The sequence below is a fragment of the Chenopodium album genome, chromosome 13 (genome assembly GCF_948465745.1).
Source record: "Chenopodium album chromosome 13, dcCheAlbu1.1, whole genome shotgun sequence".
NCBI lineage: Eukaryota > Viridiplantae > Streptophyta > Magnoliopsida > Caryophyllales > Amaranthaceae > Chenopodium > Chenopodium album.
This window is the reverse complement of record NC_137846.1, coordinates 10627947-10644596: the sequence shown is the minus strand read 5'-3', so window position 1 is coordinate 10644596 and position 16650 is coordinate 10627947. Positions and strand designations below refer to the sequence as shown.

At 29.2% G+C, this 16650-nt stretch overlaps 1 protein-coding gene across 1 annotated transcript; it reads right to left on the bottom strand.

The window, feature by feature from the left end:
* Positions 1-3837: 3837 nt before the first annotated feature.
* LOC145576276 (protein DETOXIFICATION 16-like) lies at positions 3838-7200 on the bottom strand. Its single transcript, XM_081634058.1, has 9 exons — positions 7162-7200; positions 6892-7101; positions 5740-6284; positions 5497-5583; positions 5304-5360; positions 4973-5211; positions 4488-4606; positions 4119-4205; positions 3838-4009 (listed from the first exon to the last, which is right to left on the bottom strand). Exons 1-9 carry the CDS (start codon positions 7198-7200, stop codon positions 3965-3967), a joined length of 1428 nt encoding a protein of 475 aa, XP_081490184.1. The 3' UTR covers positions 3838-3964.
* Positions 7201-16650: the final 9450 nt, after the last annotated feature.

Below are 16650 nucleotides of genomic sequence, written 5' to 3'. Positions count from 1 at the left end.
ACATATATTTATACTTAATTAACTTTAAACATAATTAATTTTATTAATCAAACTCAAGGATAAAATTTTAAGCATAAAAAAATTTCATTAAAAATCAAAAATTGCCTGAAAATCATATTTAAAGGCTGAATTTGGCCACGAGAGGGTGGTACTCACTACCAAAGGTAGTGAGTCTTTCTTAAAACGTTGTTTCCACATGAAAAACACTACTTTTTTTTTTATCAAAATCGGATGAGTTCAGAACCTGATCGAGATTAAAACGGGATTAATATTAACGAACGGAAATCTAAAAATTAAAACACGAATTTACGTGTTCAAAATAATCTGGAATTAAGTTAAACTAATCATTAGTTATAATCACCAAAATTTCAAAACATCATTACTATAAAAGCCCTAAATCAATTGTTCATAAAAACCCTAAAATCATGATTTTCAATAATTAAAAACCCTAGGTTATAAAATTTACAAAATCTGAAAATTATGACATTTATAAAATCTGAAATTATAAAGTTTAATCATCAAAATACAATTTGATACTAATTAAATTAATTTCAAACAATAAAATCAAAACCCATAAATCAATAATTATAATTACACAAATTAATAAAACAAAGGAGAAAGAAAATAAGACTAACCTTTTTGTGTGGGAAACTTTTGGGGATTCGTGGTGTATTTATAGAGTAGAGAGTGTAGGGTTAAATTTGAGCTTATAAAAATGTGGGGTTAAGTTATGGGATAGGGCTTAAGTTATGGGTTTTGGAATGGGTTATTCCAATAATAGTATGTAGGAATAATTTACATTGCCCAATAATTAATAAACGTTTGGCCCAAAATATATTTTACTTTTATAAAACCTTATATTTAAAATACTTTAACCCTTTAAAATATTTAATTAAAATACTTGAGCCCTTAACAATACATTTTATTAATACTTAAATACTTTATAAAAATGCATAAAAATACGAGGTATTACATACCCGATAACCGATTCGAAAATCCGAGTACCCGAACTTATCGGTTCGGTTTATGGATAGATATCACTTTTAGTAATATTTAACTTTTAGTACTAACGGTACCGATTCGGATACCCATCCCATGCTAATGTTTCCCTTGGTCCTTTTCCCCAAAGCTTGACAACTTTGACGGAAATGGATCTATTTTAATGAAATTGAAGCTTGTTTTCATAAAAAAAAAAAGTATCTTTTCAAACATTCAGATTTAGGCCTCATTTTTTTTACCTATTAATTTTATAATCCATCTTTATGTTACAACTATAATCCTTGTTCTTGGTGATTTAAAGCAAAATTTAATTAAGAAAGGCTTCATTTTTATTTGATTCGCAATTGCAAATTTCAAAAATTTAAATTTGGAGTTAGCTTTATAAATTAGTGGAATAAGTAATTTAGTATGTATATATAAACTTGGGGAATTAAGTTTCCGGTGATTAGGATTCTAAAATTAATTTAGGGGTTTAGGGTTCTTAGCATATTAGGGCTTAGGGAATACAAATTTATAAAATTGGTGAATAAGGGATCAAATTAGGTATTATCAATTTAGGGAATCAGGGTATTATTCCATATTTGGATGATTTGAATTTACAAATATGGAATTATTTCAATTTTGAGCATATAAATTTGAAATTTAGAGTGCTAATCATTCAAAGTAGGGTTTTAGAAGTATAACTAGTTTTTTGCGCGGACGATGCCCCGGATCATCATATAATGAAATGAGCTTTTATACATAGTAATAAAAATTATGTGATGAAATATAAATATAGATGAAAATGAGCTTTTATACATAGTAATAAATATTATGTAATAAATACATATATATATATATATATATATATATATATATATATATATATATATATATATATATATATATATTTTCAATCACTATTAAACATCGATACACATTTTGGGATACACATATAAAAAAAATAGATGTAGATTTTATTTTATGTATGAGCAAAAAAAAAAGACATTAGATTATATTTTGTTATTAAATGGTTAAGTTTTTTTTTTTTTTAAAAACAAAACATTGTAGACATGGATGTGTTATTGGAGTAGTGGTTAATTTAAAGTGTAATGAGCATGAGGTCATGGATTCGAACATTAATATTAACAATTTATCATTTTTGTTAGATGAATACAGTAATCGTATCACATGGCACCATATAATCTATTTAGTCATGAAGACACATGGCGGGCTCATGTCTTCCCATTGAGTTTTAATATATATATATATAGATATAGATTAAACTTTTGCCAATAGTAATTAGGAGGAAATCATAAAAGTGGAGCCCATAAACATAATTTTTTGATAGAACCGTTTGTGGGTATTGCCCCTTAAACTGTTTATGTTTTTTATAATTTCCAAAATTGTATATTTTATATGCAGTTTTCGACGAAAAATATTTTCAAATTCAAATTTTCGATTTAATCTAATGCAATTGTGCCAGTCCAGTCTTAAATTGGTGAACAACCCTAGGTAAAAAACTTCACATGAAAATGTGAAATCTTACTCCCTTATGTTACTTTCTATGTTTAAGGATATTTTGACTTTTACCACTAAAAAAAAATCACAAAATTGTTTTTTACTCCCAAAAATTTTAAAAGTTTTATTTTACCACAAAAAAAATTAAAAATTATTTTTTACCACCTGCCGTCAAAACCTTAACGGAATTTTTTAAATTCTCCGATTTTCGTGCCAAACGTATTGTCTTTAGGGGTTTTGGGAGGCATTTTAGTTCTTTGGGTCCAATTTGAGATCAGAATTGCCAAAAAATGATCGGAAATGCTTCCTTTGGGTCCAAACACGCAAAACGAAACATTTTCGATCATTTTTTGTCAATTCTGACCTCAAATTGGGTCCATAGAGCCAAAATGCCCTTTAAATCTACGAACAACATGTTTTGCGTACGAAAATCGAAGAATTTTTTTTAAACTGTTAAATTTAACAGTTTTCTTGACAGTAGGTGGTAACAAAAAAATTTCAGAAATTTTTTTGGTGGTATAATAAAACTTCTAAAATTTTCTGTAGTAAAAAGCAATTTCGTGATTTTTTTTTTTTTTTTTGTTTTTTGTGGTAAAAGTCAAAAAAACCTATGTTTAATTAACCACACTTTCATCCATCAAGGCCGGCTCGGAGGGGTAGGCCTCGAGTGCGACCGCCTAGGGCCCACGCCAGAAAGGGATCCAAAAATTTAAAAAAAAAAAAAATCAATTTGCATAGCTGTAAAATTTTACTTTGTAGGTTTTACTCGTTAAAAAAAAAAAAAAAAAAAAAAAAAAAAAAAAAAAAAAAAAAAAAAAAAAAAAAAAAAACTAATTTTTAAAAAGATAATTACTGCATTAAGTTAGCAATTAATATTAAATTACTTAGATGTCAATTAGTTGGAGATAACAATGTAATATAACCTTTTCACTTCTTCTTCTAATCTTCCGGTTTCTATGAGTATTTGCTCCAAAATATTAATCTTTTCAATTACACCATTTCATATTTATTCAATTACCGAAATATTATGCAAACTCGATCTCCAATATTGTGTATGGAGACTTACTATTCAAATAATATAAGCTATTTTCATTGTCTTATATTTAAAGCTATTGCGTGTAAAAAAATTTATTACATAAGAGGTCTTTTTCTTACATTATGCCTAGGGCCCATAAATTTCTAGAAATGGAGCTGTCATCCATCAAGATATAAAATTGGTGTTTCAATTTTTACGTGAATAAGTGATCATAAAGACTCACATACAACTCGATCCAAGGATGGGTGGACTATCATGTCATGGAAAAGTTTATATATATACCCAAATACCTGATAAGGTAATATTGCATTTATATTTCAAAACTTTTCCGGTTCTAGTTCAACATCTTTATGACACTTCTTTTAAAAGCAAACATCAATTCAAGATCAAAATGATTTTTGGTACAATGCGCTTAATTCACTGTTAAATTTAATTCACTGTTAAATTACACATCCTATCTCTGGCCTTATTTGCCTGTTGAAGCAAAGGATAAAAATCATTAGAGACAAAGTAAACTTAATTAATCCACTAACAAACATTATAACAAAATAATAACTAGCATTTGAAAATGAAAAACACTAACCTCTTTGTCCCAATTGGTACGTAATGTTATGAATAGGAGAAAAAACGATTGGACAACTAAGGCCAATATAATTCCTGTCCATAGTCCCTGCATAAAATCACCAAAACTCAATTAAATGGAGATCTAAATTCTTCTTATGGTATAGACTACGTAAAGTAAACCATCCATATAATATGGAGTTGGAGCTAATAGTAAGGTCTAAGAGGTTCAAATTAATTATTCCGCCCTGGGCCTAGTAAGGTTTAAATATTTTCAATATAATCTTCTTATCGCGCATAATATATATGTGTGAAAAACAAATATATCAGAGGCGTGAATATATCATACAAAGTATGTATATATGATACAAAGTTACAACAAGCCTAATACCTTGCCTCCAAAGTGATACACAAATGCTAGCATCAAGGCACAAGGAATGCCTAGTAGGTAATAAGCTCCCAAATTGATATAAGCTCCAATTTTTTGCCAACCACATCCTCTAGCCGTACCTAAAATCATTATCACCAAAATAACATTTAGGCAACTTTTTAACGCTAATGAGTTCTTACATGATCTATATAGTTATTTCCTATGTTCGAAAAACTCACATAATACAATATAGTATCTCAGTAGTCTCTAAATCGAAGACGTAATAACATATCTCTTTTAAATACTCTCAATTGCTCTCTTCAGATTAATGAACTTTTTAATTAGCTAGAATATGTACGGATTTTAAGCATGTCACAAGCCAAAACTAATACAGAAAGGTAATACGATGTATTTTTTTTTTATTTTTTTATTTTTTTATTTTATCATTTTAACATTCACTTCATCTTATAATTTCATGAAGTTGTAATGTACAGTCAAACTCTTACCTGAAAGCACAGATTGAACGCCATCAAAAAAATGTGAAACAGAAAGAAGAAGCATCATTTGTCCAACATATTTCACTACCTCTTCTTCTGTGCTATAACAATATCCCCACAAATTGTGCCCCAAGATCAACAAACATGCTGCTGAAATGCCTTCTACCCCCACCATCAACGTCGAAACACACACCGCCAATCGAGCTAAGTGTGGCCGTCCAGCCCCTAGTTCATTGGAAACCCTTGTGCTATTAAGAGCACAAGCAAAACATAATAAAGGTCGGAGACAATGTGACAATTATTTTCAGATGGAGTAGTCTAATTTAAGAAATTGTTATACCTTATTGCTCCACTTAATCCTAGTGGTAACATGTATATTGATGTACATGTGTTGAGACTGTAAATTAAATCAAACTCGTTAATTAATATTGTAAAATTGATAATTTAGGAAATTCGCGGTAAATAAGAACACCCTTTACGTATGGTACGTGCAAGGTTTATGATGAATTAGTGTACTAGTAAAGAAATGTTACCTGATTGAGAGAACAGATGTTTCAAGCTTTGGGTTTGGTAGAAAACCGGCTAGTAGAACCATCATCTCAAATGTCCATACTTCCAAGCTATATTATCAAAATTTAAAGCACACATTGCATGCATATATAAATCATTAAAGCGACCAAATTAAAATTATATTATGTTCTCATTTTTTTAGATTTAATTAAAGTGATACTCGTATAATTCACCATTTGCTAAAATGAAATTAAATAAACACTTACCATGACATAACAGCAGAAGGAACAGCAAGTCTAAGAAACTCAGGAATGTCAAGAAAAGCCTCCATTGAGAAACCATTCCATGTCTCTTTACAAGCAGGAGACACCCTCACATAAACACCCAACAACACCACATTAATCCAATATGATATGGCGTTCGACAAAGCCGCCCCTCGGTTTCCTAGTCCAGACTTGAACACCATAAACCAACAGATAACAACATGCAACAGAGTTGTAAACCCTGTAGTAAGCATCATAGGAACAACAATGTTTTGAGCTTGTAGAAATCCAATGTGACATTGAAGAAGACCATATGCAAATATACTCGGAATCATGTAATGTGCATAAATTCCTGCTTCAGTTGATATTTCTTGATCTTGGCCTAAAAATGCAAGAATTTGTCCTGTATTTTCCCAGATAATGGCAAGAGGAATGCTGATGCAGAGGATTACTACCATTGCTCTTTGCTTGTGTATTCCTAGCATTTTGTATTGCTTTGCTCCATATGATTGACCACAAAATGTGTCCAAGGCATATGTCATTCCTTTCTATCAATCAATATAGTAAGCAATTGTCGTAAGAGTTGTGACTGATGTTGGAAATATTAAAGAAATCAACAAACAAGAACATAAATTTTACGTGGTTCACTAACAACGAGTTAGCTACATTCATGGATAGGCGAGAGGAGAGTAAAATCTTCGCACATGGTCTTCTTTAATATCACACATGAAATTAGTCTTCACATTCACAATTTCAAAACCAGTATAATTAACATTATTAATACAACTTTACCACATTATTAATACAACTTTACTAAAATTTTTTACTTCCAATTATTTACTCATTCCAAGTGGGAATAATAATTTATTCAACTATATTATTATACATTTATACAGCCTTCTTTATCTTATAATATATACGAAGTACATAGTTATAAAGTTTGTACCAAATACAATATCAATTTATATATTGTGGTAGGTAAGAAAATTTCAACTCTTACCCCTCACAAATCAACTTAACAGAACCTCTACCACCATTGGTAGGAATATAATAGAACTTGTAGCCTTAAAGTCACAACTCGCGATATACCAAAGCAAGTTTAATATACAAAATAAGATTAATTAGTAAAAACATACGAAGTATATATAAACATACCAGCAAGCTGAAACCGGTGACAGTGGCGAAAGAGGTGGCAACGGAAGCACCGGAGAGAGGGAGCTCACCAAGATGACCAACAAACATAACAGATACAACTTGCAAAGAAAACAGCAAGAAATTGACAGCCATAAGAGGCCCTGCTAACACTAATTGCTTCTTCACTTCACTCAATATCTCATTTTTGCTTAATAATAAACTTTCACTACTCTTACTATTTATATTTGGACCGTCAAAAATAACATTATTCGCACTTTTGTTTTCTTGAACTTCATTTGAAATTAGTGGAGTTTCAAGATCTTGATCCATTTGTGGGGTGCTATTGGCCTATTGCTAATTCTTTCTTAGCTCCAATTAATTAAGAGTTGAATAGTAACTAATAAAAAGCAGACATTGGATATTGGAGTTATACTGCGTATTTTATTTTCTTGACGTACGTGTTTTGGAATCATTTAAGTAGATATTAGCAAGAATTATTTTTGGATATTTTGCCATTTTTTGTTGTGTTGTTGACTTTTTAATTGTTTTTCTAACGACTAACATGTGTGCATTGGCACGTGTTAATACACAAATAAATACCTTCCCTGTTTTTTTTATTAACATTTTTCTATTATCACGCTTGCCAACGCATGTTTTTCACGCTTAATAACTTCAATTATCTACATTGTAAAATTATAAAAAGTGGATATTAATAAAATATACATATAGACGATTCAAACAACATACCACATGATTATATTTTATCATATCTATAAATCACAAAAACGAGTCAAAGTATAGTATGTGAATAGTGTAAAAGTCAAACGGAAACGGAGGAAGTATTTTTTAACGGCTTTGCTGTCAAATTAAATGAAAACCTATATATATGTATAAAAGAGATTAAGGGTTTGTTTGTTTCGAACATCTTATTTATCTTATTTTAATTTATTTCAGAAAAATAAGTTCTAAAAATTACATATTAAATCAGTTTAGATAAAAGAAGTTTGACATAATAAATTCAAATTAGTTTAGGTAAAATAAATTAAGTTCGGATAAAAATAATAAGTTCATACATAATAAAAGATAAGTTTCAAACAAAATAAGATGAACCAAACAGAGCCTAAGTAATTAGGGGCCGGGAATGGAAAACTCGAGAGGAAAATTTGTAAACTTCTCATTTAAAATTAGTTTACTCTATATATCTAGGGTTGTTCAGAGCGTCGTCTAGATAGCCTCAAACTGCAAATCAAACTGTAATTTTGCATTTGGTGCAGTTTGTGGTTTGAAAATTGCAGTGCGATTTCCGTAAATGACCAAACCGTGGTTTATGGTTTGATTCGATTTCCAAAAAAATTTAGACCGTACCAAATCGCACTTTGATATAGTTTAATGCAATTTGTTGTTTGGACTGTCAAACTGCAAACCATTAAACCATTTTTATACTATTTTTATCAGAACTTAAAAATATGATGTAATCTTTGACTATTAGCTAATTAAAGGTTAAAAAAAAGAGTTTATTTGAATTATAAGTTAATAATCACAAAATAAAATAAAAGTTTTTTTTTTAAAAAATATTTATAATTATTTAAAAAAATATATGGTTTGGTACGGTTTGGTTATAAGTGTAATTTGGTGCAGTTTGAAAAAAAAAAATGCAAACCGCAGCGAACAGCCCTATCTGTATATATTGGAAAGGCTATAATTTGATTTGTTAAATTAGATTAATAATATTACTAAAGAATCTTATGAATATTAAACTATGGACAAACATAAGAAAAAAAAAATAAAAAAAATAAAATAAAATCCAGTTTCTTTGTATATAAGGAATACTTTATTTGATACTCCATACAAAAAACTCTTACAAAATACTCTTCAATTTCTAAATAATTGACATGTTTGACTTTTTTTCACGAAATATATACTAATTTTGACTCTCGTGTTTTAGTAACGTATAAAAAACAAAAATTTTCATGAAATATATTGTTACATAGGTATTAAAATGAAGTTTAATAATATCAACTTTTTTTATATCTTTTATTAATCCTATCGTTGCTTACTTGCTTAATTACGTGCCTGTTTTCCTTTTAGGGGAGCCCAAAAATTTCTGCCTAATTGAGAATTTTTTATTTAAAGGTTGTACTTTTTGACGATATTACCCTTATAAAACTTATTTAATTCCTCCTATCCTCCTTATTTTATGCTGAGTTGGCGTTCTTTCTGTATTATTGATGCCTTTTGGCATTAATTCCCAAACACACTTTTTTTCTTTCTAATTTTTTTCATTTATTTCTAGCCACTTTTTCATTTACTTTTTTTCTTTCTCTTTAACTCCACATGCACAATGTACTTCCAATCATAGGATTTAAAGAATCCCCAATTTTCCTAACTAAAGTGTACCCGTGCAAAGTACACGGGATATATATTATATTAGAAAGATTTTAATTATATAATATAAGAAAAAATATATTTCAAATACGGAAAGTTGATTTAGATATAGTAACTTAGGCCCTGTTATTTTGAACTATTTATGGTCTGCTCTGGCTTTACTCTGCTAAAATCTGATATACTTTGTTGAGCCCTGCTCTACACTACTGTCACCTGCTCTGCTCTTTTGCAATCTGATGTACTCTATTCTGCTCATAAACTCAAAATAACAAAACCTTACTCTTATATGTGGGTGGCCACGCAAATGTGTCAAGCTATTATGGGGGTTACTTTTGTCAAAGCTGTAGAGGTTACTCATTCAGTGTTATAGGGGTTATTCGGTTAGTGTCATAGGGGTTATTCCATTAGTGCTATAGGAGGGGTTACTTTGTTCTTTTGCAAGCAACTATTCGATGAGGCCAGTTACGCAAAAAGCGTGTTGTACATATTTTTGTTTTGGTGATTAGAGAGAGGAAGTTGTTTGAATTGAAGGGTTGGGGATTTTGAGTTCTATAGTGAATTGTTGATAAAGGAACTATATATCCGTGCAGCCGTGCTAATACACGACACATATTATACACGAAAGGAAATAACACAAAGTGAAATGTTAGTAGTGTTTAAGAAAAAATGAATTGTTATTATTAGTTATTGCAATCCCTTGAAAAAATACAATTTATTTATTTTTTTTTTGTTTAAAAAACAAATAAATGAAGTAGTGGAATGGCATTTACTGGTTAAAAAAAAAAACACCTAAATGCCTTTTTTTTAGTGGTTTACAAAAAAAAAAAAAAAAAAAAAAAAAAAAAAAAAAAAAAAAACAAACTCAAATGCATGAGATTTAAGGATTGGGGATTTGGAGGGTTGTGGTGAAAACGACTCTGCAATTATATATTAGATTCCTGTGAAAAAATCAAACGGGCATGTAATAAAGGGACGAAAGGAGTAATAATTAATCATATATATCTAAAGTCAAACTAGTACATTGGCATGTGTGCCAAATTTGACTGTGATAGTTATTCAAAAACATAAAGAGTAGTCAAATTAAGCAAATGATTCTTTAAAAAAAAAAATTAAGCAGATGAGGTAAAAAGTTCCTCAAATGACACATTTCAGCTTTTGATACTAATACAAACTTGATCTACTTTTGACTGATTTGTGATTATATAGTTGAGATAAAATATATTGTAGTGGTGTAGAATTTTATTTGAATCATCTCAATGCATATTTTTCTTATATTAAATTTTAAAATTTATTGAGAATTAGAGTTTTATTAATCGTTGACACACGTAGTAAAAGAAATGTATCAACTAAAAAAGGAGTAAATATAAATTTACTTCTCAACTAACCATTGTATCTGTTTAGCCCATATATATTGTTGTTGTTATGAAATATATAACGAATATATCTTTAACTTTTTGGAAATTTAAATAAATCAAAGAAATTAAACTGAATCAAAGTTGTAAAATCAGACTATAGGATATTCAAAGAAAAAAAAAAAAAAAAAAAAAACAAGGCCAATTTCATTCTTATGTTTCCCATTAAAATGAGTATTAACAATTTAGCATACAAAACAATAAAGGATAGCCATTCTCAATAATTTTTTTATTTCTTATCATCTAAGGCATGAAGATTAAACATCTCTTTCTGGAAATAACCTTGAATTTCTTTCTCCCTTGCATAAATGAAATGCACCGAACACTTATTTTCTTCCAAAGACTTTTTTTATGAACTTCTTAAATTCTTTTTCATCAATTCAGCTTCCGCCAATCTATAAATTTTCTTAATTTTCTCCATTTTCTCTATGTCATTTTCTGTATCAAAAAAGACCATTAAAAAATGTAAACCATAGAGAGTAGATAGTATATCTATTTCTTTGACGACATCGCTAATAACTTTCTTGATGGATTTTGTAGTCATTGCCTTTGACATGGTTGGATTCAATTCTTTTTTATTAGGAGATTGAAAATTAAATTAGGGACCATATTGAAAATATGAAGGCCAGGTATTTATAGACCTGGGATTAAAGCTAAAAGTTAATTATTTCTTTTACAATCAACAATGTTAGTGTGAAAGTTGAAAACAATAAATGAGATTTTTTTTTATTGATATTCTATATATCTTTCCTAAATTGTTCACTATAATATCTAAAATGATCGTTTTTTCACGACAATTTGATAATGTGGATATCTTTCTTAAATATTTATGAAGTGTTTTTCACTTGTTTTGAAAACAAGAATAATACTACCCAACAAAGACTGACATGTAAATTTAATCTATATATCATCTTTTAATCTTTACAAATTCAGCATGCAATTGTTTATGAAAATAAGGGTATTTTCAATTGATAGCAATATACTTTTGCACATTCTTATTGATAACAAAATTTTTCTAAAAATCTCCTAATTGGGATTAGTTTTATTATTGTTTTTTTTAATGGTTATAATTGTTTTCTAGTCTAGCTTTATTCGCCTAATTTTGACTTGATGTAATTAATCCTACTTTCCGTTATAATTCTTATTACTTTAAAAAGCATATGAAAATGGAAACTTAGGAAAACGTAGGAAGTAGGATATTAAAAATACAAAACTTGCTTATACATAAATAAAATTTTATTAAACCGTATAACTTTAAGTTGTAACACCTCCCAAAAAAACCGCTAGCCGTCTCCTCTCTATTTTTTCTCTATAGTTTCTCTTCGAAAATGTTTCATAGGCCATAAATAGCCAAATTTCCGTAGGAATTTGGCTATTTTCAACCCTTTTCCTTTATGAAAAATGGAAACAAATAATCACACCTTTGCACGGTCGACAATAACAATCCCACCTTTTGATTATTACGAGGCAATCCCACCTTGGTATATCATCTTCTTTTAATAGACCTTTTAACCTACAACCTGTTAAACAGGTTATTTTTTTTTTAGTTTTTTAAAGCCACGTGTCACTCAATAATTGGTCGAAATAATAATAATAAAAAAAAAGTAAAAAACAAAGACAAGTAAAAAAAAAAGTTAAAAAAAAAAAAACCCATCGGCCACCAGCCACCACTCCACCAGCAACCGCCCACCGTGAAACCCCAACCCCTTACCTTAGCCCCACCAAAAACCGGACGACCGCCACCATAAACCCCCGAAAACATACGGCCGGAACCCCCAAATACCAAAATCCACTCCGCAGACCAAAAGCCACCCCTGAAACCACCCCGGACCCAAATCCCACCCCCAAAAATTCTGAAATCACGACAACCACCATCCTGCAAACTCCACCTAGCCGCCGAAAAACCCTCGAAACCTCCCTCCCAGCCCCAGAAAACCCAACCCAACCTCCCTAATCATCCCGAATGTCCCCATCTCAGCCCCGAAAAGGTCGCTTAAACACCCTAAAAACCCGACTCCATTGCGAAAAATCCATCGTTTACCTGGTGGGTAGGTGGTAGCTGGCCATTTTCGGAGTGGCTGGGGTAATGGCTGGAGTCTCACGGTGGCTAGGGTTTTTGGTTGGTGGCAGGGGTTTTTTTCTTTTTCTTTTTTTTTTAAAAAATTTTGTTTTTGTTTTTTTTTTTATTATTTAAAATAAAATGACCCTATTAAATATTGACACATGGCATATAACCTACAAAAATAAGTCACCAGCAGGTTAAAGTCTATTAAAAGAAGATGGCATATCAAGGTGGGATTGTCTTGTACTAATCAAAAGGTAGGATTGTTATTGTCAGACCACGCAAATGTGGGATTATTTATTTTCATTTTTTCTTTCCTTTATTTTCTTTATGTTTTTGTTTTAAATTCAATAAAACCACACTCTTTGAAGGTTCTAAGTACCCCTATAGTGGGTTTGAGTGTAGTAAGTGCCCCTATGGTAGACTTTGTTTCAATTATTTTGTTTTTTGTTTTTGTTTTTTGAGTTTAGTATGGTACAAGTTGTTTCATGGGTAAAGATTTGTGCGGGATCGAAAAAGAAGTTAATCCTTCAATTACCATCTGATGAATCAGATGTAAATTTTCTTCACGACTAAAACAAATTGATAGACCCCCTTGTTGAAGAAGGCTGTAAATCGCAACGATATGAAAAAGGGTATGAAGATTGTACAATTTGCAACAACGATCGTAGCTCTGTTGAAAGCATGTTTTTAATTGATTCAATTGTCATATATTTATTAGATTTAATAAATCTATTTGTAAATGTCATATGAGGTAGGACTTTTTAATATATGAATCAATTTATTAAAAAAAAAAGTTACAACACATCCCAAATTTATTTATCTATTTCATATTAAAAAAGATAGAGAAACAAAATCTTCTATAAGATCAAATATTAAGCTTATTAACAACACATCCCAAATTTATTTATCTATTTCATATTAAAAAAGATAGAGAAACAAAATCTTCTATAAGATCAAATGTTAAGCTTATTAAAAAAGATAGAGAAACAAAATCTTCTATAATATAAGATAGAATTGGAAAGCATGTTGAATTATTTTTACGATTTTTTTGACTTTTTACCACCAAAAAAATCAAAAAAATTGTTTTTTAACCATCAAAACTTCTAAAACTTTTATTTTACCACCAAATAAAAAATTAATAATTATTTTTTACCACCTGTCGTCAAAAACTTGACGTGATTTTTTAAATTCTTCGATTTTCGTGTCAAACACATGCTCTTTAGGGGTTATGGGGGGGGGCATTTTGGTCCTACATACGGAACCAATTTGAGGTCAGAAATGACAAAAAAAATGATCTAAAATGCCTCGTTTTTGCACGTTTAAAAATACCTCGATTTGCGTAAAACACGCAAAACGAGGTATTTCGATCATTTTTTGTCAATTCTGAGCTCAAATTGGACCCATAGAACCAATATGCCCCTCTAAATTTATGAAGAACATGTTTTGCGCATTTTTTTAACCGTTAGATTTAACGGTTTTCTTGACGTTAGGTGGTAAAAACAATTTTTAGAATTTTTTTTGGTGGTAAAATAAAAATTTTAGAAGTTTTGGTGGTAAAAAGCAATTTTTTGATTTTTTATTTTTGGTTTTAAAAGTTAAAAATTCCTTATTTTTAATGCGTATGATTTTTTTTTTTTTAAAGTGTAATGTTATACATAGGCATGTAGCCGGTAGCCCTTTTGGCTAAGAATAAACATTTAATATCTTTCCTATTGTTATTAATTTAGAAATATATGACAAAATTACGCGCAAAGTTGTATAATTAATGTTATATTTTTATTTAATTTTTTTTCCCCACTTTTAGCTTCTTATATGTAGCTTACATTATATATAACATTTTCCTTTTTCAATTGAAAAATGGTGCCTAACTAAGTAATTCTTCTAGCCCACTTGAGATTCATTAGTAATTTTTTTTTTTTTGAACACATATTCATAAGTAATTTAAAATAATGTTTTAAGAATTCCAACGCTTTAGTACATGAAATAAAATGCATATATGATGTTCAAAAATCAGGTAGTCAATATTTTCTTTCAACTTCATATACATAAAATCACATAAGGCCAAAAACTTAAATTATTAAAATTTAGGTAAAAATAAAAAGTTGTATTACAAGTATGTGATTATGTGTAATGAGAATAACAAATATTTACATGAAATTGATTTTTTTTTTTTTTTTTTTTTTTTTTTTTTTTTTTTTTTTTTTGTGAAGAAAAACATGAATTTGCTTGAGGTACATATGAAAAATCAGATTAAAAGATAATACTTTAACCTAACAATAATAATTAAATAGGGAGAACAAGAATATGAATTTAACTCAAAAGAAGTGGGGTTAAAAATATGTCGGACCAAATTTAAGTTGTGTGAAACAAAAAGCGTTCTATTTGTTATATTTCAGGTAAAAACGACGGAACATTTAATGGTTAGATAAAATCGGATGGGTCAAATTACTTTAAGGTAGAGTTTGTGGGGAAAATCTTAACTCCTAACTCTAACTAAACTTATCAAGTGGCAAATATGAAAATAAAAAGAACTTTTGTATTATAATAAAAAAAAAACAAAATGCAAAGTTAGTACTGATACACACCGTTACCCTCAGTTTACAAAGTGTAGACTTTTCGTCCATATCGTTTGCTAGCTGTTAAGGGAGCTAGATTAATGTTACTATGCAATTACAAATTTACCCCTTGATAATTTTTATAAACTTATCAAGGTTAAGAGTTAGGCATCCCTCGAGTTTGAGTTAGGCCAAAGAATCGTGCTTAGATTTTAAATCATCAAGTCTAAATAATTTTTTTTTTTTTGAAGCCATCAACTCTAAATAATTTTAGCTAAACTAGGAATCAATTTCAGGTTGACTTTGAATTGACAATTATCTAACCGGTTTTAATTTACTTTAAGTCGATCATTAAACAAGTTTGGTTCTTATAGAGTTAAGCTAAAATACGGTCCCTCAACTTTGCCATTAGTAGCATATTTGGTCCCTCATCTTTGAAATGGGGCAAAAAGGTCCCTCAACCACCCTTGCCTCACCATTTCTGGTGGAGGAACTTCCTAGTCAGCAAAATTTAGGGATGTCAATGCCAACTAAGCCAAAGTTCAAGGATTTCTAGCGATGAGTCAGCAAAGTTTAGGGACTATACTTATTTTTTTCAAGCAAAAGTTTAGGGACTTGTTAGATCATAGTCAATTAATTAAATTAAATACAAACAAAAGATTTTATTTTATTTTATTTTTTTTGAAATAATATAAACAAAAGATTAGGAATTCATAAAGTGAGTTTTTTTAACCAAATATTTATAAAGTGAGTTGGGAAGTATAAAAATTGCTAATAAAATTTGATAATTATGATAATATTTTTTTTATCATTTCTTTACTTCCTACCATTTTTTAGTAATCAAATTTTATACACTATATCCCACCTAAACTCATTAACCACACATCCTCAAATCCTAACTCCTAACCCCTTATATATTTTACACACCAAAATAAATTTAAATAAAAATAAATAAAACCAAAAATTATAATGTGTTTTCGAAGTGAGTGAGTAAGACAAACCCAAACTTTGTAATATAAAACTAAATAATTTTATGAAACTAGAATAAAAATAATACCACCCCACTTTTCTCATTAATTGACAATTTATTTTTTTCATGAGTTTATGTTCTAAAAGGTTTTCAATTTTTTGGGTTTTTGTGTGTCAATTTCAAGGTTTTTTTTTTTCTATTTATTTTGTGTCCTAAACGATTTTCAATTTTTTTGGGTTTTATTTGAGACAATTTTAAGGGTTTTCCTTTTTTTTTTTTCTTCTTTTTTCTTGTGTTAATTTCTAGGAGAAAATAATAATTTCCCTAGATCATTAACTAAATGTGTTTTAATTGAAGTAAATGACGACGACCATACATTCACACGCTTAAATT

Excerpts from the sequence above, each read along its gene's own strand:
- LOC145576276 (XM_081634058.1), bottom strand. The coding sequence starts at position 7,200 with ATGGATCAAGATCTTGAAACTCCACTAATTTCAAATGAA. Across the intron at positions 5,584-5,739 it reads CCTTCTGCTGTTATGTCATG|CTTGGAAGTATGGACATTTG; the intron begins GTAAGTGTTTAT and ends TTGATAATATAG. Across the intron at positions 5,212-5,303 it reads GGATTAAGTGGAGCAATAAG|CACAAGGGTTTCCAATGAAC; the intron begins GTATAACAATTT and ends TGCTCTTAATAG.